This window comes from Grammomys surdaster, unplaced genomic scaffold, assembly GCF_004785775.1.
Source record: "Grammomys surdaster isolate TR1022 unplaced genomic scaffold, NIH_TR_1.0 126219, whole genome shotgun sequence".
In the NCBI taxonomy this organism is placed as follows: domain Eukaryota; kingdom Metazoa; phylum Chordata; class Mammalia; order Rodentia; family Muridae; genus Grammomys; species Grammomys surdaster.
This window is the reverse complement of record NW_021621022.1, coordinates 5,177,038-5,199,618: the sequence shown is the minus strand read 5'-3', so window position 1 is coordinate 5,199,618 and position 22,581 is coordinate 5,177,038. Positions and strand designations below refer to the sequence as shown.

Below are 22,581 nucleotides of genomic sequence, written 5' to 3'. Positions count from 1 at the left end.
TTCCTCCGCTGATGATACCAAGCCTTCTCTCCAAGTCAAGTCTCTATCGCTTCTCAATGATGGCTCAAAAATAAGCCGGATATGGTGGTGCATGCCTTTAATCAATGATGGCTCAAAAATACCATTCTTTGTAATAGCAAATGTGAATAGTTTGTACCATGGTGCTGTTTTGATCTTGGTCAGCTGTACTGGCACAAACAATACAATAGACTGAATGACTCGAAACCAGCCATTTATTTCTCCGAGTTCTGGAGGCTGGCAAGCCCCATCTCTGCAGGTTCTGGCTGGAGAAGGCTTGCTTTTAGGTTTGTCTCCTTGCTGTGCGGTCACACAGTTTGAGAGAGCAAGCTACAAGTAGTTTCTCATCCTCTCCTTTTAAGAACACTAATTTTAATCAGAGTCCTCTCCTCCTGATGTCATCTGACTCTCATCACTTCCTAGAGGACACCAGACCTCACACCGTAGGGTAGGACTGTGGTTGGCACGTGGATTTGGGAGACATGAAAACATCAAGTTAACAATAGAGTAAAACGAGTGACATGTCATTTGAAACTAACAAAGCTGAGAGAATAAGCTCAGATTCAAGCCAAGTGTCTCTGGCTGTGTGGCTTCCTTGAATCCTGGTATGGGAGCCTGGACTCTCCTGAAGGACCCTGTCCCCGCTCACTCTGTTGGATGCCTTGGCTTCTAGGCAGGAGCCATGGCTTAAGCCATTCCTGGCTGAGCCCAGTGAAGACACATAGCCCATGGGCTGGGCCCCTTTCTGTCATTACAGAGTCAGACATCTATGCAGAGATTCCCGACGAGACCCTGCGAAGGCCAGGAGGTAGGTTCTTGAAGAGGCTAGTCGTCCCTCCACCACTGTGACCACAGTCAGGGCCCCGGGAAGTGACACCACGAGTATTCTTGGAACACCACAGGGGGACCTTCATCCTTCCTTCATCCTCATCTGCATGTGCTTGGACAGAGAAGAACTGAGGAACCTTGGTTTGGGAGCTGATATTCTATTACAGATTGGCCTTAAGTGGGTCTGTGTAGCTTCAGTGACTTTAAGACCTAGGACCCAGAGAGATGCCATTTCCAGCTACCCCCTTGGATTTTTGCTGTTGAACACTCAGGTCCCCCTGGGGAAACCAGCTGGACTCTGGACTCTGTGACCCTCCTGTCACCTCCCTCTGTGCAGGTCCACAGTATGGTGTTGCCCGTGAAGATGTAGTCCTTAATCGAATTCTGGGTGAAGGCTTCTTCGGGGAGGTCTATGAAGGTGTTTACACGAATCATGTGAGTCCCAGACTCTTATCTGGCATCTCTTTCCTCTGAGGAGTGAGAGGGGGGCGGGGTTGGAGGTAGCAGCTGGCTGACACACAGTGGGTCCTCATTCACATGGCATAGGGCTATTTCTAGAGCACCCAGGGGGTGAAGGGGGTGAGACTCACTCCTGAGATTGGGGAGCAGTGTACTAAAGGTGAAAACATGATGGTCTCTGAGGCTTGTGGGAGAATGCAGAGGAGGGAGAACAGTAAGATGAGGTTAGACCAGGACCTAGTGGATCGAGCAGGAATCAGAGTTCTGGTCTCTGAAGCTGAGGTGAGCCTTGTCTGTGTGGTTAGACTTCAAGCAGGCTGGAGAAGGCAGACCCCATAGGGAGTAGGATAGTTGAAAGCCAACAGTAAAGACAGAAGAGGCCCTGCTCTCTTTTCATGGAGGCCCTATGTGTTCTGCTCACCTGCTTGCCTTTGGGCAGATCATGTGACTCTGTATCCTCATCTGGACACAGGGATTGAGCTTTCTGGGCTCTGAAGCCCTTTCTAGTTCTAACACAGAATGATCTGGAAAGAAGGAAACCAGGAAGAAAGCATGAAAAGAGAGAGAAATTGTATGTTTGTGTGTGTGTGTGTGTGTGTGTGTGTGTGTGTGTGTATGTGTGTTGCCACTCCAGAGCCACACCATTTACCTAGTCATGTCTGAGATGGCCATGCTGAAGCTGGAGAGAGAACAACTTCTTCTGAAAAGCATTGGGGTCCCTGAACATACTTCTATTGCAGAAAGGGGAAAAAATTAATGTGGCCGTCAAGACCTGTAAGAAAGATTGTACCCTGGACAACAAGGAGAAGTTCATGAGTGAGGCAGGTAGGCATCCCCTGGGGAGGGGCCCCTGAGATGCACCAGGCCTCTGGGAAAGGGAGCTGGGAGGCCGGGAAGGAAGTCAGAGCAGTAACAGGACCCCATCCCCATCTTGACTAAAAAAAGGGTCTCTTATCCCATGTTTCACAGTTGGGGCAGGAAACTGCATTTCTCTTATGTGTCTAGGAGTGGGCTATAGCTTGGTAGTAGATTACTTGGCTGGCATGCATGAGGTCCTGTTTGACCCTCAGCACTGGGGAAAGAAAAGCAAAATATCTTCTGTATGACCTTTAACCTGCTCCATCTCCCTCGCTCGCCTTCAGTGATCATGAAGAACCTTGACCACCCCCACATCGTGAAACTGATTGGCATCATTGAAGAGGAACCCACATGGATCATCATGGAACTGTATCCTTATGGGGAGGTGAGCTCAGGGGCTTGATGAGGGACTCCACGTGACAACCAGGCTGCAGTTGAGCAAGGCATGGGAGGCATTTACACAGATAGCAAGGGGTCTTTACGACTTGCTGCTTTCTGTATTTAGCTGTTAGGTGGAGGAATTGCCGAAACATATTACTATCTTTGAATTTGCCCCTTAAAGGAAATGAGGGGTCAGTGGCTATCAGTAGCCTGGTGCCTTGGTACCATGCTGGGGCAGAAAGTCATTCTGATGTTATCTCTCTCTCTCTTTCTGCAGCTGGGGCACTACCTGGAGCGAAATAAAAACTCCCTGAAGGTACCCACTCTGGTCCTGTACGCTCTACAGATATGCAAAGCCATGGCCTATCTGGAGAGCATCAACTGTGTGCACAGGTAGGAGTGTGAGACTTTTACCTGGTCCCTGAGAAGGAGACAGTGCGTAGAACTTGAGAGTGACGTGGTCCTAAGCCAGAACCCCAGCCTGCTCTGTGCCTGGCAACTGATGAGCACTCTGTACTCAGATAGTCTCCATGAAACATTTCCTCACCCCAAAAATGTAAAAGGTCTAAGGATACTGAGAGGAAGTCCAAAGTCTAAGGTCTCACTGTAGCTCTGTGACTTCTGCTGTGTCCTGGCAAGTGCTGGGGGAAGGGGCTCTGGCTCAGAGCTCCACCTCCTCCACTTTGCCTGCTGGGTGACACATAGCCTAGGAAGAAGGAAGTGGGCTAGAGAAGTGTCGGGAACCTCCTAGGGTCTTTTGGTCTCCAGCCTAGTTCTCCAGTATCCCTGAACCACCTTCTACTTTAACTATGGCTACATAGGTGGCTCTTTCCTACTCTCCAGTGGCTTTATTCTCATTCCCTTGAAAGCATGAGCCCTGAGGATGCTCACACTGGGATGCTTGCCCCACCACAGATATGGCCTGTGTGGCTTTGAGCCTGACTCTGGGCAGAGCCATGTAGGAGTTACAAATATATCCCCGCCCCCTTCATCCACCGACTCCCTAGGAGCACCTTCTCAGCACCTTCTCAGTCCAGCCTGTGTCCTAGAACAAAGTCACGATCAACAGAAACTAGAATCCTTTCCCTTGGGAATCACAGTCTAGTGTGAGGGACAAATAGGAGTTGGGACAAATGGGCCTGGAGCTAGGGGGATGTCCTCACAGGTTTGTTTCCTTTATTTATCTGAACCTATGTATTTTAATAATCATCCTTTTAGTAGCAGAAACTGCAGGAAGTGGAAGTGGCATGGCCTGTGAGAAGCAGGGGGGCCCTTTGGGGTTAGTAGTGACACTAAGAACGCAGATGGCCCAGGTCAACAGACATGCCTCAAGGAGAGTCAGATGCTTATGAATTTCAGAGTTATGTCACCCTGGTGGCACTCTCTTTCTGTCAGAAACCTCTTGGAATGTTTCTTCAGGAAGATGCCTGGCCTTCTTCACATGTACCAGGGTCCCAAGGCAATGCCTCATGCTAACCTTTGATTCTTTCAGGGATATTGCTGTCCGGAACATCCTGGTGGCCTCTCCTGAGTGTGTGAAGCTGGGGGACTTTGGCCTCTCCCGGTACATTGAGGACGAGGACTATTACAAAGGTGAGGGCTTCCCAGGGGCCAGTACAGTTTGTAGAATTCAAAATCCCAGAGCAAGGAAGCCTGGGGTTCAGGCAGCCTCGGCCAGTGGTCTCTGGAAAGTAGGAATACGACTCTGGGTCTTCCATCCCTAAATAATCCTTGCAAACCTATTTGTCCACACAAAGCCTCTGTGACCCGTCTCCCCATCAAATGGATGTCCCCTGAGTCCATCAACTTCCGCCGCTTCACAACCGCCAGTGATGTCTGGATGTTTGGTGAGTGATGGTTCGGGTGGGCCTGGGAACGTGCTGATTCTCATGTCTGTGGCCTGGGCAGGAGGGCAGAACAGAGAACAAGGGTCTTACATGTGCCCCTCAGGCCCCAGTGGCACTGAGAAGTCCCAGAGGTGTAGGGAGTCAGAGAGAGAGCAGCCATGACATGGGCAAGGGCCTGATTGGGATAAACTGGGCTCACTCCCTTGTAAAGACTCTTGTCACAAGCATGTCCTGCATCAGCCACCCCCAAGGACTGTGTGGGAAAGGCTTCAGGAAGTCCTTAAAGAAAACTGGCCAGCTTCTTTAGGCGAGGAGGTGCAAGGAGAGAGAGAACCCAGGTGTATGTGATGGACATTACCACTTTGCTCATGACCCCTGGCCCTGCAGCTATGTCTGGGAAACAACGTCACTGCTCTTCCTGAGCAGTCTCCACCTGAGGAAGTTAAGGCTCAGATGAGCCAAGGCCTTGCCCAAAAACACAGGCAACAAGTGTCAGTACTAGTATTAGAACTCTTCAACCTATGAAGAAGGGTCTTTGTGCCCCACCCACCCAAGAGGAAGTTCTGATGACACACATAATAGCCTCCTCTGGATCCCCAGCATCTTAGTAGCTCCACGGGGAGGGTTTAGTAGACTGTGGTTCATGTACTATAGGTATAGGCTATAGCTATCTTGGCTGGACCACTGTGGTGGGCAGGACCTCAGGGGAGAATGCTCCTCCTCCAGTTGAGACCAAACACCAGTGGCCACAGTAATCCCTGGGGAGAGCAAGTTGGTCCCTCCCCTGAGTCTTCCCTCTCTGTTCTCAGCTGTATGCATGTGGGAGATCCTCAGCTTCGGGAAGCAGCCTTTCTTCTGGCTTGAAAACAAGGATGTCATCGGGGTGCTGGAGAAGGGGGACAGGCTGCCCAAGCCTGAACTCTGTCCGCCTGTCCTTTATACACTCATGACTCGCTGCTGGGACTATGACCCCAGTGATCGGCCCCGCTTCACGGAGCTTGTGTGCAGTCTCAGGTGAGCATATTGTGGGGAGCTGTAAGGAGAGGATGAAGCTTCAGATGCGGCAGGGGTTTCCAGCCCTGTGTAGTGGGTTTTTTCTTTTTGTTTTTGTTTCCCTTTGTCAGACAGGAGAGTTCAGGTTAAAGTTGGTGACTTGATGCCAAATAGTGATAGGTAAAAATGGCACTTATACCAGAACTTCCATCTGATCAGCACATGGAAGGTGTCCTCCCTTCCAGTAGAAGCACACTGGGTAGCAGAGACTGTTGGAAGACAGAAAGTTGAGACCAGGTTCACTTTCCATGCGAGTTCAGAGGTGAGGGCAGCCTGGGGAAGCCTTGTTCAGCCTGATGCCACATGGAACAACTACTTATGACTGTGACCTTTCCTGCTTTCCCTCTCTGCTTGACTGTCCTTCCAGTTATGGAAGAATAGGGTTCTTTTGATCTGTTATCAAGACTGTGCCCCACAGGTTACCTGTCTATTCATTCTGTTTGGGAACCAGCGGCCAAAGGTTTAGATCCTTCTCATTGCCCAGCTGCTGTTTCCCTAGTGCCAGAAGGCCACTGGCAGGACTGTTATCTGTCTTATGGATTCAGGGTCTCCATCTGCCTGCCTACCACTCATGAGTCATCAACTTCTTTTGGTTTCCTTTAAGGTAGTGATCCGCAAATTTCTGTTAAGGACTCAGGTAGTAAATATTTGGAGCTTTGCGGTCTATGTTAGTCTCTGTTATAACCATTTGGCTCTACCATTGCAGCCAGAGGCGCTGGTAATGGAAAAGGCTGGCTGGGTTTGATAAAGTTTCATCTGTGTATGCCAAGACATGGCATTATTGTTATGTCATAATTTTTTTAAGAAATCAATCATTAAAAAACATGGTGACCATTCTTAATGTGAAACTATGAAAAAAATAGGTTGGGAGGCTGGGCTTATCCTGTGGCCACCATTTGCTGACCTCTGTCTTAGGGAAACTTGCTTAATGAGCTTATATAATGTAGTAAACTGTGAGTGTGTGTGTGTGTGTGTGTGTGTGTGTGTGTGTGTGTGTACATTAGTGGGTGTATACACTGGGGAACAAGACCAGGTTTTTGAGAATGTTATGCAAGTGTATTACCACTGAGCTACACTCCTGGCTCTAGTGATGTTATTTGAGGACAAGAAAATAGGCTCTAAGCAAGACATGGGATCACATGCTTATAATCCCAGCATGTGAAAGGTAAAGACAGTGGGGTCATGAGTTCAAGATCATCCTCAGGACAAATTTTTTAAAAAGGATAATGGAAGGTCCAAGGGAGAAGCTAAGAAAGCCCAGGTAAAGATGACCCTGCATTTGTTTTTGGCTCGAATACATTCTGCAAACTGTAGTTTTACAATGCCTATCTGCTTCGAACTTCCCTCAGTGACTCTTCTAATTCTGCACCATCTGTTAGTCCTTTTATCTGGAAGACTTAGGAAGCCAGAAAGTTCTAGGATAAATATAATTGAAAGGTACAACCAGAGAGGATAAACACTCTGGGGTGAAAAACAAAGGGTTTTGAGAACCCCAGGGAGCCTTGGTAGTTGCCTTTCTCTGGGCTGACAACCACTCCTATCCCATAAAGAGACTCAGAGCCCAGAGTAACTCTGTCACCTCCTTCAGGCACACAGCCTGGCAGTCCTTCCTCCATGGTTAAGAAAGGATCAACTAACCCTCCCAACCTTGAGGGTTAAACTTTGAGAACTTACACAAAATGCTATCGAACTTTCAAAATCTTTTTGATTGACAAAACATAGTAGGCTATGGACGTGTGTGTGTGTGTGTGTGTGTGTGTGTGTGTGTGTGTGTATACATTTGAAGAGACAGTACCACATGATATGCATTTGATAATGCACACTGTTTAGTATTCCTTTGAACACATGGACTTGAAAGACCCTGCAGTACTGCACTGAGAGAGAAAGTCAAGACCTCATTATGAGAGCAGATAGTAGCCCCAGACCAAGCTATGGAGTGAGAAGGGGAGTTATCTAATGTCATGATAAATCTGGGCTCCAGAACTTAGATGGGACACTGGAGATGTAAATAGGGCTTGTTGCCAACAGCTGGTGCAGAAGGGCTGGAGATGGTTAGAGGCAGAGCTGCCAACCAGCTTCTGCCACCCATGGGGCCAGCTTTCTAAGGGCTTCTACCCATTGAATCCATTCATGTGACCCTTTCAAACCTTGATGTGAGGGCACTCTCAAGATCTATATCCTAGTCTGTCTTAGAGGCATCTCTCAAGTCACTCTGTAAGGGAAATGGAAGTAGAAATGGAATCCGTGGTGGCCCTCATTCAGGCCTCCCCTGACTTTAGTGTGTTCTCCTTTGACCTGGTTTCTCTCTCTATCTGACCCAACTCCTCAACAGTGACATTTATCAGATGGAGAAAGACATTGCCATAGAGCAAGAAAGGAATGCTCGCTACCGACCCCCCAAAATATTGGAGCCCACTGCCTTTCAGGAGCCCCCACCCAAGGTAAGCTGAGGCTGGGTCCCATTAGTTCCATGGTCACAGCAAAGCCAGGTTCCTTTGTTGCCCACTGCCCTCTCAGACCACAAGACCATTGCTTTCTTACAATTCTCTTTCGGTACTGAACTCATCCCCCAACCATCCATGGGTGGTCCCATCAGGAGAAATCTGAGGCCAGCACACAGCCTGGGTAGGTGGAGGGAGTTGAAGCAAAAACTGTCCTTCAGAGTTACCCATGAAAACCAGTGTGCTTCTAGGGATGGCAGGCCAAGTACCCATTATGTTAAGAAAGGAGAATGCCCCAAGTACCTGAGACTCAGGCTCTATGTCCATGCCTGCAATGACAGTCTTAGGCTCAGAATCCAGGATCCTATTGCCCCACCAGCAGGTGGTTGGATTTCCAAAACCTAGGGCTGTATTAGCTAGAGCTGACAAAACAAAATACCACAGAAAGAATGACTTAAACAACAGTTTCAGGAAATGGGAAGTCCACAACCCAGAAAACCTCAAATTTGGTCTCTGGTGAGAGGATTTTCTCATCCATGTGGTGAAACACCAGATGAAAGTGACTTAAAGAGGGAAGGGTTTACTTGGACTGTACATTTGAGAGTATAGTCCATCAGAGCAGGAAAGGCATGGCGGCCAGAGCATGAGGTCACACAACATCTGCAGTCAGGAAGCAGAGAGGTAGATGCCTCTTCTGAGGTAGCTTTGCCTTTTGAGAGGGTCCAGGATCCAGCCCTAGGAATGATGAACCCACATCTGCAGTGAATCTTCTCTCCATTAATTTAATAAGGAAAACCCCTCAAAGAGATGCCCAGAGAAGCTTGTCTCTTTGGTGATTCTAGAGCTGTCAAATCGACAATCACTGTTAACTGTCACGGGCCCTTCCTGGTTTTTAGACGGCCTCTCCTTCTTGCTCTATCCTATATGTTGGGGAAAATGAGAAGGACTCTCTTAGTCTCCTGAGCAATTCTCGTTAGGTCATTGATCTCATCGTGGGATAACATCACCTAACTCCTCTCCTCTCTCAAAGACCACACCTCATAATACCATCATTTGGGGAGTAGGATGCCAGTATATAAACAAGTGTTGTTGGGACTGGGCACAAAAGAAGACTCCATAGCAGCTTCTAGTCTGGTCCAATGCCTTCTCTCATAGTCCTTCTTACATCTCCTCCTGTCACTTGACATGTAACTAGTACTCAACGAGTGGCTACAAAATTAATCCAATGATAATTCTGTTCCCATCTCTCTACTGTAAACAAACAGAGATGCCTCTGACTTGGTGGTTCCTTTGGTGTGTCCTTTTTGCTGAAGTAGAGAGTCAGGCTGAGATAGCCCTGTGTTTTCTTTCTAGCCCAGCCGGCCCAAGTACAGACCCCCTCCACAGACCAACCTACTGGCTCCTAAGCTGCAGTTCCAGGTAAATGTGTAACCAGATGATGGGGAGGGTTGACTCCATCCTTCCTCAAGGTCCTTTCTGAAATGCCATGCCAACTCCTTTGAGGTGCAGCAGCAAACATCTGCTTAGGGGATCAAGATGCCTGAACTGGCTCTTTCTTGGTAGCCAAGAGATAATTTCAACTTATATCAAAAGAACAGAAATTCAGCTCTTCCAGAAGTTCTGCCTGCAGCCCAGTCCACCCGTCTGCAGTGTCTGCTGCTTCCTGCGCCTGCCTGCAGCTGTCTTCCTGTGTCCCTGGCTTCTCTGACCTCCTACACTGAGCAGAGCCTTCTGAGAAGGAATTCCAGGGCTCTAGGGATGGATGATTGTCCTATGGACTTGAGTGCCACCCAAGGCCCTGTGCAGAGCCTCTGTCTAGGACCTAGGTGGTCAGTGAAGAGGGAACAGGGGCCCATCTGAGCTGTCTGCATCCATCATTGCCAGCCTTGAATCTCCCCAAGGCTGTAGCCTGTGACTCACAATTCCTTGTGTCACTCTCTTGCATCTGAGTGATAGATAGCCCAGCCTCCTGCCTTTCCTTACCCTTCATCCCCTAGCATGGAGTTGTGGCTTGAAAACAGAATATCTCAAATGACAAGAACCAATGTTAGCTCTGCTGATGCTCTGGACAGGAAGAGTAAGTCTCCCAACCATGCTTTCCTTGTCAGGGAGATGGCCCTGTGTCAAAAAACAAACCCAGCCAAGAATGGTCAAACAAATCCTCTCCACATACGGAAAACGCCTTGCAGGAGGTGATAATAATGCCTTTAAAAAGAAATGTGTAGGCTGCCGAGATAGTTTAGTGGGTAAAGGTGCTTGCTGCCAAACCTGATGACCCGAGTTCAGTTCCTGAACTCCACATAGTGGAAGGAGAAAACCAATGTCCAGAACTTGGTCTCTGACCTTCACATTCACTATATGGCATGCACCTATACACACACACTACAAAGGTTTTAAAAAACATTTAAAGGAACATTGTTAGGCTGGAGAGGTGGCTTAGTGGGTAAAGCACCTTCTGTAAAAGCATGAAAGTTGGAGCTTGAAGCCCTGGAACCTACATAAATGCCAGGCGAGCATGGTGACTGTCTGTAACTCCAGCCTTAGAAGGCAGAGACAAGGAATCCCCAGAGAGAACTGGTAAAGTTTGACACAAGCTCTGGGTTTGACATAGAGATCACACTTTGGTGAACAAGGTGGGATAGTGATTAAGGATGATTTCTGACATCAATCCAGGGCCTTTGTGTGTACTCACACACACATGCACACACCACGCACACTCATACACAACACACATGAAAATAGAATAAGTTTTTAATCAAGATAATTATACCCCAGACACACATATACATACACACATATACACATACACACACACATATGAGAGAGAGAGAGAGAGAGAGAGAGAGAGATCTAAGTTTGTGGGGTTTGCTCTTGTGGATTCAACCAATCAATAATGAAAAAAAGAAAAGACCAAAGCCCATATCTGCCATGATATAGGTGCAGATTTTTTTGTTATTATCCCCTAAACAATATACTATGCCACTTACATCATCCTCACATAATATTCAGTGTAAATGGTCTAGAGATGCTTTATATCACACGACAGCTGTAGATACACAAATATAACACCATTTTACGTAAGGAATTACATACCTATGGTGCATTCTGGAACCACACACCCCTGGGCCAGAGGTTAACTCTGTGTGGATGTGTTCATTCATTATCTGTAAGCTTATCATAACCTATGTCACAACTACGAAACATAACCCTTTCCCAAAGGGTCCTGAGGAACCCTGGTCTCAGGAGATGAGCTGTCTGTGAGCATCTCCCCATATGAAGAGCATTGTGTAGGAGGAGTGTCTGGCAGAGGAGAGGCCATATTACTCTGCCACGCCTCTTTAGCAGGGAAATGACATGCCCCATTTATGTGCCAGGGTAGAGCAAGTCTGTACCCCCATGGTGTGTTCTTGTCCTTTCTTGTGTGCTCCTGTTTGTAGCAGCTAATTGTCTACCCTCTCGCCTTGTCCCTGTGCCTTGTGCTTCTTTGCTTCTCATGAATAGGTCCCTGAGGGTCTGTGTGCCAGCTCTCCTACACTTACCAGCCCTATGGAGTATCCATCTCCAGTTAACTCGCTGCACACCCCACCTCTCCACCGGCACAATGTCTTCAAGCGCCACAGCATGCGGGTAAGAGGACTCTGCATGCTGGGTGTCAGCCTCCCCACGGAGGCTGCTGGAGGGAGGTGGCTTGGGAAGTGCTCTCTGTTTCTGTGTGACAGCCAGACTCCTGAGAGCCTCTGTGGCCCTCTTCCCTTTGCAAACTCATCAGCTGGACTGACCTGTTTTTGTCCAGACTGGTGCTGTGGTCAGTAGCAGATTCTCTCCCTTTCCTGAGTCTCAGGAGTCAGGTACAATAGGCAATGTAGAGGCTTGTGGGCAGAGCATAGCAGGATCTGGGGTTGCTATGCAATAAGGGATGCTGGAGGTGCCTCCCCATGCTGCCTTCCTGACTGATTGCTTTGGTTGCTAAATCTATCCCCGGAGGACTTCCTCATGCTGGCATTCCCTGCTGCTTTTGTGAGTGGGGCTTTTGGGTATGAAGAGTAGAGGCTGGTGCAAAAAAACAGGCTCACAAGCCAGCTCCACTGCAGCTTCTTTGTCTCCAGTGGGGCCCTGGAGGCTTCGTGGATCAGAATGTCAGGTCTTCTGCAACGAGCACTTTGCTTGTGAGCAGGTGTCCACAGCCACCATCAAGTTGCTGTGAGCACTTGATATATTTTACTAAGTTATGAAACAGACCAAAACCATTTTAGCTCTCGCTCTATATGTATATACGTTTCAGACTCAAGATCCATAACTCTAAAGCTTTTTGTGGAGAAAAAAAAAAGCATGTTCATTACAATACATTTGAGAAATGTAGGCAATTATGTTGATACGCTTCTGTGCTGTTATTCTTAATTTAGCGAAAATTTGAAATGAGCATAATTTAGAATTCCAGGAAGCAAGGTCTGTTATGAAGTCAAATTTCTCCAAACTCACTCTATTTTTCTCTCTTACATTAATTTAACCAATTTCAGTCTTCATATGTGATTAACCATAATTAACCCACAGTTTTAAGCGTGTGCTATAATTTAGGCAATGCTCACCACCACCCCTGCCCTAGACTCTTTATTCATAGTTAATTAAGTTGCAGGGAGCTTTGTTTAAAATTACATTCTTTTGGAAAGAGGCTGCTTATTGCCTGTAGGAGGCAGCACTGCCATTGTCTGGGCTTCACTTCACTGCCAGGACTTTGTTCAGTTCCATAAAGACAGCCTGTGCAGGTCTTTTGTGACAGGCGTTTAGAAGTGACTGTCATAAGGGCACTCTGGAAAAACATGAAGAATTCTTCTTTAAATAAGTAAAAAAGAAAATTAAAGTATAGACTCCATTTTATAGTATATGTGAGACAGTCTCTTCCCAGTGTCATGTTCACAAGATAACAGGTTTCCCAGGAAGCATCTGAAAGCATTTAACAAATATTCAGATGGCAAAATGATTTCCTGTATAGCGTGGCTCCTTTGGGAGTCTGTGGAACATCGCACAGGGATGATGTAGTCAACCCCACCCATATCCCAATTCAATGATGAAGCTCAGCAGGGTGCGGTAGGTGCTGTCCTAGGTGCTGAAGGAGGAACCTTCAGGGTTGCACACTCAGTGGCACCACTCCTAGGGAAACTTTGGAAAGGGATCAAATTGGACTGTAGGAGATGGACAAAGAAGAGGTGGCAATACAAGCCAAGACTAAGTGGTGCAAAGCTGTAGGGTAAGGGGTGGGGCCTCTGCTTTGGTACAAGGTAAGGAGGTGGGGCCACGGTTTTGCTAGAACAAGGAAGTTTTTATGTGGAGGTGTAAGTGAGGCTGGAAGGATGAGCCATAGCAATTACAGAAAACAACTCATGAGCACCATTCTGTAACACAAGTTTCTGATTCCTTAGGAGAAGTGTAGGTGTCTGCTGCCTAGGGAGAATACCCAGAATGTAAACAAGTTCAAAGTTTAAAAGTTATTACTGGGGTTGGGAAGATGGCTCCAAGGATAAGGCACTTGCTGTGCAAGCATGAAGACCAGAGTTTGGATGCTCACCCTCCCCTAGACACTGGGTCAGCGTGATGGTTCACCTGTAATTTCAGCTCTAGGAACACAGAGAATTTTGAGAGCGAGGTAGCTAGGTTGGTGAGCCCATACCAGTGAGTTAGTTGTCAGTTCAGCTGAGGGAGATTCCATACTTCAAGGATGTGAAAAACAGTTGAGGAAGATGCCTATCTCAGCCTCTGGCTGCCATACATACATGCTCCCAAAACACATGCCAACACGCATACACACACATGTGCACATGCACACACAGATTAGAAATAAAGCAAAAGGCCTATCCTTTTACTCTTCAGTTTTATTGTGTAATTAGAAATCATTAGAACAAGCTTTCTAGTGTGTGTTTGCTAAAAAATATTTGCCAAGGTCAAGCCTGGGGCATATATTACATACAACCTATGGCAATCTCTTAGGACCTACAAGACTATATAGTAGATTCTGGAGCTCAGTAATTCATCCTATCAGCATTTAATATTCCTCAGTCTCTATCTTTCCTTTTATATTTCTGACCCTGTGTTTAAAACTTTTGATACTTAGTTACACCATTTATTAAAAGCCCAAGGTGACCATAGACCAGCATTGAGTTTAACTGGGGATAGTTTTAACTTTAAAATGCTTATCTTCATTTTTGGAGCATTTGTGTCTTAGTCTGTTTTTTGCTTCTATAACAAAATGCCTAAGGCTAGTACTTCACACAGAAAAGAGGCTTAGTTAGTTCAGTTTTGAGTGCTAAGAACATGGCAGGCACCCACTGGGCTCCACTGAAGACCCCTGGTCACATCATACCGTAGTAGATAGCATTGTGTTAGGGCACAAATAACTGTCTATTAGTCATTTAGCCCTATGAAGACAGAAACACAGTGGTTTTTAAAACTGCTGTTCCCCCAGCATCCAGCTCTATGCCTACTACACAGTAGATGCTTAACCAATAGTTGCTGAATGGGTTGGGTGAAGAATATTATAAGAAATAAGCATCAAGAATTGAAACTGTATGAATGATGGGCAGTGTACCCCAGTACAACTCTTTTAAAGCTATATCATAATGATCATGCCTTTTTTGTGGGGCTCAGTAGGGAACTCTTCAGAGGCCTGGCAGAGACATGACTTGTTAAAAGTGGATATTTTTTTATTTAGCATTTTCTTTAAGTGACCTGTAAACTGGCACATCAAAGGAAAGAGACTGTGTTGACTTGTCGTGCGCTTCTATAACAGGATGCCTGAGGCTAGGTGCTTTTTACTGGACAGAAGTTCATTACTTCCAGTTTGGAGGACTAGGAAGCCCATGATCAAGGGCCACCTCTAGGAAGGGTCTTCCTGCTGTTCCCTAGCATGGCAGAAGACACCATGTAGTTGAGAGAGAACACAGAATAAGAACAGAGAGGCAAACTCTCCCTTATTTCAGGAGCCCACATGTTTGTTAACTTGTCCATGAACAAGTCATTTCCTCCATGATCTCCAAGCCAACCCAACTCTCAACACTGTTGCTCTGGAAGTCAAATTCCTGACACACGAACCTTAGGGGGCCACACTCAAGCCATAGCGGGAACTTCACAAAACGACCCTGTCACTGGCAAAGGGTTCCCTAATCAAGAAGATACGTATAACCTTCTTCCTCCAGTTGACCCAGGAGGACAAGGTGATCGATCACAGGAGATAAAAAGCAAGAGAGTTTAGAGGAACTTAGAAAATAATTTTGCAAATGCACCCTGGAAAGACTGAGGTAAATAGAAAAACACTAACACCCACTTAAGGAACAAAACTAAGAATAAATCCAAAGCCTCACTGGTATGTGAAGGCCAGGGTTAGGGCTAGTGAGAAGGGAGCATTCATCTTGTATCTGTAGAGTTACGCCTCTGGGAGTTTGATTATTCGTCTTCTTTCTTAGCTCATTCATTTCTTTTAACTTTCAGCTGTATCATTCAAGATATTATCCCAACCAAGCATGCATGATTGATGGGCACAAACAATCCTGTACACCTGTCTGTAGGTGTTTCCAGACCTGTCACCATAGAGCTTAGATGGAAACAAGTTCCAAAGAGTTTGGACCCTGCTTTGTATTTCTGAGCCTGATAAGTGTCAGCAGCCATCGAAAATGCCAGCCGGGAAAAATGGGTGGATGGTTGAAAATAAGATGTCATTGGCAGATTGTGTGACAGTTTGAACCCAGTGCTCTGGGGTTTGGCACCTGGTTACAGCCAGGCATGTGAATGAAGCTGAGATCAGAGCAGAACTGTCTGCATTTGTGACTCTGGCTCTAGGAATAGCCAAGAGAAGAGCAGCAGGTGATGCCAAGGTTTGGCTCTCTGGGGCTCTTCAGCTGATCCTCCCTGGTCCAGGCCTGAGGATGGGGCTCATTGGAGCTGTTGTCCTCACAGGAGGAGGACTTCATCCGGCCCAGTAGCCGAGAAGAGGCCCAGCAGCTCTGGGAGGCAGAGAAGATCAAGATGAGGCAGGTCCTAGACAGACAGCAGAAGCAGATGGTGGAAGATTCCCAATGGCTGAGGCGGGAAGAAAGATGCTTAGTGAGTAGCTCCCTTCTGTTCCTAACCACTAGAAAGGATACTTACCATGCATATCCCACACTTCCTATTCTGGAACCTGAGTCCTTTGCTTTGGTCTCCTCTGCAGGACCCTATGGTTTATATGAATGACAAGTCCCCACTGGTAAGTCATTAGGAAAGGCCTCTCTCAGAGTCATAGCCTGAAGGAGCCTTATTTACTCAGGACCAGTGTGCTAGACCCCTGGGTGTGTCTGCCTCTACCCTTTAGACTGACCCTATGCATCTCTTCACCTGGAAGCCCATGGGAGTCACATTGTTAGTGCTGGCTTGGGCCTCTAGAAAGGTCACTTGGGGCCAGGAGCTCTCAGGTTCCCTCATTCTTGGCTGCACTGTCTAAACCAGAAGGGGGTGGGCAACAGGAGGAATAGGATGTTCCCTGGAGACAGAGTACTGACTCCTTTCTCCCTTCCTTTCCTTACAGACTCCAGAGAAGGAGGCCGGCTACAGTGAGTGCTTCCTTGGGGCGGTTCCTGCCTGGGGTGTGTTGGGGGATGTGATGCTGTTGTAGCTCAAGTCACATGATGCTATCAGAGCTCACGGTCCTGCAAGGAGCAGAGGGTTGTCTTTGATATTAAGAAGGAAAAAGTACCATCTGCCTTGTTTTATCCTGAATGTGTGGAGTCGTTTGGATTTTGGAAGGAGCCTCTCCTTCAGCTCTGCCCTGCCCCCTACTCTCCATCTGCCACGGCCCTTCCTACTCTTCAGGAGCTGGCGACTCCTTTGAACCTTCTTTCCTTTTTATCTTCCATCTTCATTTCTTAAGTGAAGCTGGAACACTCTCCCTGTTTCTGAGCTAATGATCTCATTCTCCAGACAAGAATTAAGAGCGAGAGTGTAAGCGTCTGCCTTGGACGAACAAGCTCCTGTGTGGTGGTGAGATCAGACGCAAGCTTACTGGCTTGCATCTTTGCTCACTCTTAGAGCGGTTCCCCAGGATGGATGTGCCATTGCTCATCAGAGTAGAGTCGATAGTATGAAAACTCATCTTTGGTTTTAAAGTTTACCCTCCTCCAAGCTGCCGCTCCACAGACTGCCACCAGCAGACTGTGGGTTTCTTTCCCATGGATGTGCAAAGCCAGTATTGCTGTTCCTTGGGAACTTGCCCATCTTGGAGGAAGCACACCAAGGCTTGGAGTCCCCATACTTGCTGCATTTATGCAGCCCTGCCTTGACTTTTTCTCTTTCTATACCATGGACAGATCTTGTCCCTGGCTGTTGGAAAAGCAGGAAGACCAAGATCCTATTTCCTTGATCCTCTTCCTAGAATTTGGGGTTTACACTCTTGGGGTCTCTTGGCAGTAGAGATGGGGTACTGGCTTGGTTATAAGAAGGTAGAAAGAGATAGACCCGGTATTGAGACCTTCACCTACTCCTTGTCCTTTCTGTTACAGCGGAGTTCACAGGACCCCCACAGAAGCCACCGCGGCTAGGCGCACAGGTATGTTATTGGAGTTACAACTGTCGAAAACCATAGACCTGAAATGTTCAGAAGCCCTCAGAGATAATCCAATGTCATCATTGTACAGATGAGCCCCAGAGAACAGATGCATCTTGTCTAAGGCCTCATAGCTAATTTATAACAAAATGGGAGAAGAGCCAGGTTTTTAGCTTCAGGGCTCTTTCCAGACTAGGGGAAAGGTCTCACTGATTCAGCCTAGGATTGGGAGGTGTGGGTGTCTTCTCCTCCTGAGCTTTCCCCCAGATATCAACATTCTACTGTCCACTGGTTTCCTTGGTTCCAAAATGTGTATTCTCAGTATCAGCTTCACACAAAAATCACTGGAGAAATGTTAAAACGACGTGGACTCCAAGGCTAGATGATGTTTACACTGGACTGGCTTGATAACACACTAACATTTTGTTTGAGCCTCCCCCCGCTCTGCCGTTGGAGGACCATGACCCCAGAGGCAGAAGGAGTGACTCTACCCCTGGGGCAGAGCGCTGTTGTTTCAAAGCAGAGGCCTCTTCCCTGGTTGATATCTGTGCGTTCTCAGGAATGAATAATAGTGGGAGAGCAGTCCTCCAGGCTCCCATGAACCACTAGCCATCTACCCCTTCTCTTTCAGTCCATTCAGCCCACAGCCAACCTGGACAGGACCGATGACCTCGTGTACCACAATGTCATGACCCTGGTGGAGGCTGTGCTGGAACTCAAGAACAAGCTCAGCCAGCTGCCCCCTGAGGACTACGTGGTGGTGGTGAAGGTGACTGACAGGGTGGAGTGTGTCAGGGAGGTGGGGGCTTCCGGACTGACCCAGGAAGGAAAACCTCTCTCACTTAACAGCCCTGTGGACCCCAGGGGAGCAAGGAGACACTAGAGAGTCCAATCTCAGGCAGTCTCAGAGGACAAGTGTTATCCCAGAGTGCAGTCCCAGGAGGGGAAGCTTTTCACAAGGCAGGTGAACAGCTGCGTTGCTTTTGCTCTCTTAGAATGTGGGGCTGAACCTGCGGAAGCTCATCGGCAGTGTGGACGATCTCTTGCCCTCCTTGCCAGCATCTTCTAGGACAGAGGTGAGTGTTCTCCCAGCAAATGTCTCTGCAGAGCATCAGAGCTGTTAGCACCACAGGGCTGAGCCTGCTGTGGGACCTAGTAAAAATCCCAGTCTAGGTCTCAAATGGTCTCAATGGTTATATGCAAGTAAATGCACACCTTCCTCCCCCACCCATTACCTAGTAACCGTCTACTTTTAGATACCTTATTGAGATAACAAACTATTGCTGAAGTCAAGGGGAGTCCTGGTGTTCTGGTAGAATGATGCCCAGTAATGTCCAAAAAAGCCATGGCCCACATGCAGAGTCCCTTACGTGGCAAAAGGAACTTTATTGAGCTGATAAAGTTAAGGGTCCCAAGCAAGAGAGGCAATAATGAGGTATCCAGGGTCAAGCGGCCAGAGTCAGAGACAAGGGAACGTGGGGGCAGTGCTATGCCTCTGCTGGAGGGAATCACAAGGTAAGAGATAATCTCAGAGCTGGGCAAAACAAGGAACAGACTCTCCCCTGGACTCATTAACAGAAGCGCCTCTGGTCATCCTCCGTTGATGCCCTCAACCCACTGTGGAACTTATTTCAGAATTCGGACCTCCAGGACTGTTCAAGAATGAGCATGTAAAGTTTGCACTGCTGTGCTCCTGTGGCCGTGGCAAACAGATCTGTTTCTTGTCTGGAAAATGCAGCGCTCTGACACCTTGCCTTCCAGTGGTCATTTATGCTGTCATATGATCTCTACTGTCTGTGGTTGTTCAAGGCAAGACAGAACAAGGACAGAGCTGCTACCTTCTGGGTGACAGCAGTGACCTACCAAGGAGTCCCAGCTGGGCAGGTGCCACCAGAGGGCTGAGACTGCTCCTGAGAACCTGGACAGATCACTGAGTGGATTTCCCAGTACAGAGCTGATGGGAGGGCTTGGAACAGCCAATTGATTTACTCATTCATTGCTTTATACAGTAGCTTTAGTGCTATGTGTTCATCATGTTAAGCACTGGCAATGCAATGGTTAAATAGACATAGGATCTGATCTCTGCATTTTACCACAGACAGCTAAAGAATCAGTGCATTACTTTTCTCACTGTTGGGGCAAAAGAGTTCAAAAAAATGTCCAAAGAAAGGAAAGGTTTATTTTGGCTCCGTAGTTTGAAGGTGCAGTTCCCTGTGATGGGTAAGCCGTGGTGAGAGAGGCATGAGGGGACTGTTCACATTGCATCTACAGTCAGGAAGTAGGGAAATGACAAATGCTTTCTCCTATTTCCTCATCCCAAGACCTCAGCCTGTGGAGTGCTGTCACCACAGTTAAGGCGTGCCTTCTCACCTCAGTTAACCCTATCTAGGAACTCCTTTACACACACACCCAGTGGTTTGTTTCCACCGTCACTCTAAATGCCATCAGTGTGACAATCAAGATCACCCATCAAAGTAGGTGAATGTGGTTGACCTCTGGTCTGCATGCTGGGATTGCTTCTGTGAAGGAGGCCACTGGGATGCCTGCTACATTGATCTTTGTGGACCATCTCCAGTCTGTACGGAAGGGTGGATTCAGCCCAGGCTTGAGATTAGTTTGCTCCTAGGGAACTTCTGATGTTTTAGCCAATGCTTCCCCCTAACCCCAACCCATTACTCATTCAGCCTCTCCTGTGTGCTTGCCCACCAGATTGAAGGGACCCAGAAACTGCTCAACAAAGACCTGGCAGAACTCATCAACAAGATGAGGTTAGCTCAGCAGAATGCTGTGACATCCCTGAGCGAGGATTGCAAGCGACAGATGCTCACAGCGTCCCATACCCTGGCTGTAGATGCCAAGAACCTGCTGGATGCTGTGGACCAAGCCAAGGTTGTGGCTAATCTGGCCCACCCACCTGCAGAATGATCAAGGGAGGGGCCACCTGCCTGCATCTTCTGCCCCCACCTGTCATGGCATACCTTTCCTGCCTTGCCTTTGGTTATTGGTCTTCTAGGGAAAGCTGAGAAGTCCTCCCCTTGCCACTTTGCACGACCCCTCCTTCCCCGCCCCACCCCAGACTGTGCAACTTGGGCTGCATCTGGACAGAAAGGACTTTGGGCACAGATACGGGGTGGGGTGACATAGTTCATAGGGGTACTTCTGCCAGCCACTCCCTCTTACCCCAGCCTGGGTTGCTGGAGCATCACTGGGGTCATGACTGTACCCCTATCAGCCAAGATGGCTTTCTGCATGGACATTTGAGAGCCAGTATTTCTCCGTCCTCGTCAGCCCTCAGGGACCCCTGATACAGAGGGGACAGAGAGGGGTTTTATTTGTAGAGAAGCTTGTGAGAAGAGGGCTGGGCCTGGTTCTCTTGTACAGTGTACATTGGAATTTATTTAATGTGAGTTTGGTCTGGATGGACAGCCACAGGCCATAGTCCAGGAACAAACCAATCCAGCCACAGGGCTCTGTGTTTTTATGAAACCGAGCGCCACAGGGAAGAAGCAGAGAGCCGGAGGTCAGAATGGGACTTCGTGCCCTTCCTGCGTTTCTCCTCTCCCTCTTTTCTTCTCCCCTCTTTTCTTACTCCTCCTTTTTTCTCTTCCCCATTTTCACATCTGCTCCTCTCCCCTCTCATGTCTGTGGAGAACATTTACCTTCCTTCTTTTTGATCTGTGGTTGAATTAAAATTATTACCATTTGCTTTGTGGTTAGCTTGACTGTCTCGTTTATTTGATCTGATCTTTGTGGGAGGAAGCAGACCTGAAACCACAGCTCTGGGAGAATCAGCTCTGTTTCTGTCCCAGTACAGAGCAGGAGCTGACTGACGCCAATGAGAAGTGTGTGGTGGCCTCGCGCCCTTCGTCTCATGTGAGTACAAGTGACACCTCATCTGAAGGCAGCGCTCCAGAAAGACACTGAGTAGTTCCCTCTGTGGCATATGCCTCTCTTGACTATCCTTGAACCACCTAGGCTCTGGAGGGACTAGATGATGTCAGTGACAGCTGAGGTGGCTGGCATGAAGGTACGACACTCTTGACAGCAGCCATTTCAGCTTTATTTTGACATTTCGCTCACATGCAAGGAGGATGGGAGATGTGGATAATCCAACAAGCATCTCCCCACCAGGAAATTGTGTCTTGGGGCTTGGCATAGAGAAGGGAGGATATAGACTGCATTCAGTGGAGAAAGGGGGAGCCAAGGCCTGAGACTGAGTGGGGTGTCATTAGAACTGGTAACAGGGGGTCTGGGTAAGGCCTCTGCCAAGCAGGTCCCCTAGGTCTGTCAAGGGACTGTGTATGGGGTTCAGAAGGAGAGCACCCTAAGACAAAGAACAAACTTGCCCTACTTTGCTTCCTATTTGGTCTCTATATTCATTAGTGACTCTCAATCCCACTGCTGAGAGCTTCTGGGGTCTAATTCCTTAGGTACTGGAGAATGTTCTAAAAGGCCCAAGCTCCTGGGTTCCTCCTACGCAGTGAAGGGTCGTGGAATATTACAAGAACAAGTTGCACAGAGCCATCCAGAGCAGGTTAGCCACCTAATGGGACCCTGGGAAGGCTGGGGAAGAAACCTCCCCCTAAGCTTTTGTATATGTAGCAGCTCTGGAGCCCAAAGCAACTGGGTTGGTTTCTCTCCACGACCCACAATGAAGGGTCCAGGTGCTGAGCACAGAATTGAAAGAGCTTGAAGCAAAGATACAAGTTCCTATGCAAGGCATGCTGAGAGTGGGGAATTGGGAACCAGGCCCTGTAGATGGCAAGAAGGGTGACAGCATTGGAGACTGCCTTCTTACCTTGTCCACTTGATGATTTAAAGGTGCCCTGAACCCTTGCAGCAATTACTGTACTTTTTTTTTTTTTTTTTTTTTTTTGCATAGAACAGTGAGACATTACACTGAGGACAACTTGGAGGCTCTAAGGTGCTTTCAGATGAATAATGGCCCAGCCACTTGCATCCATTGTTGCTGTTCTTCTGCCTCAAGTATCCACCAGGGTGTCTAGATCAGAGTTTCTGAACCTTCCTATTGCTATGACCCTTTACAGTTCCTCAGGTTGTGGTGACTCCCAACCATAATTTTTTTTTTTTGTCTTTACCTCACAACGGTAATTTTGATACTGTTATGAAC

At 47.7% G+C, this 22,581-nt stretch overlaps 1 protein-coding gene across 3 annotated transcripts in view; it reads left to right on the top strand.

Annotated features, from left to right (window-relative positions):
• Window positions 1-21,166, top strand: part of Ptk2b (protein tyrosine kinase 2 beta) — a 119,870-nt gene extending 98,704 nt beyond the window's left edge. For 2 of the 3 annotated variants that reach the window (XM_028758799.1, XM_028758800.1), the window contains exons 14-31: window positions 776-826; window positions 1,184-1,281; window positions 2,046-2,130; window positions 2,448-2,548; window positions 2,822-2,937; window positions 4,037-4,137; window positions 4,302-4,391; window positions 5,201-5,405; window positions 7,777-7,885; window positions 9,239-9,304; window positions 11,387-11,512; window positions 15,830-15,976; window positions 16,083-16,118; window positions 16,437-16,461; window positions 17,407-17,453; window positions 18,082-18,219; window positions 18,446-18,526; window positions 20,160-21,166. In XM_028758799.1, coding sequence (XP_028614632.1) covers window positions 776-826; window positions 1,184-1,281; window positions 2,046-2,130; window positions 2,448-2,548; window positions 2,822-2,937; window positions 4,037-4,137; window positions 4,302-4,391; window positions 5,201-5,405; window positions 7,777-7,885; window positions 9,239-9,304; window positions 11,387-11,512; window positions 15,830-15,976; window positions 16,083-16,118; window positions 16,437-16,461; window positions 17,407-17,453; window positions 18,082-18,219; window positions 18,446-18,526; window positions 20,160-20,375 — 1,838 coding nt within the window. In that variant the 3' untranslated portion in view covers window positions 20,376-21,166. The remainder of the gene's footprint in view (window positions 1-775; window positions 827-1,183; window positions 1,282-2,045; window positions 2,131-2,447; window positions 2,549-2,821; window positions 2,938-4,036; window positions 4,138-4,301; window positions 4,392-5,200; window positions 5,406-7,776; window positions 7,886-9,238; window positions 9,305-11,386; window positions 11,513-15,829; window positions 15,977-16,082; window positions 16,119-16,436; window positions 16,462-17,406; window positions 17,454-18,081; window positions 18,220-18,445; window positions 18,527-20,159) is intronic. The other variant, XM_028758801.1, reaches the window with a different exon arrangement.
• The last annotated feature ends 1,415 nt before the right edge of the window (window positions 21,167-22,581 follow it).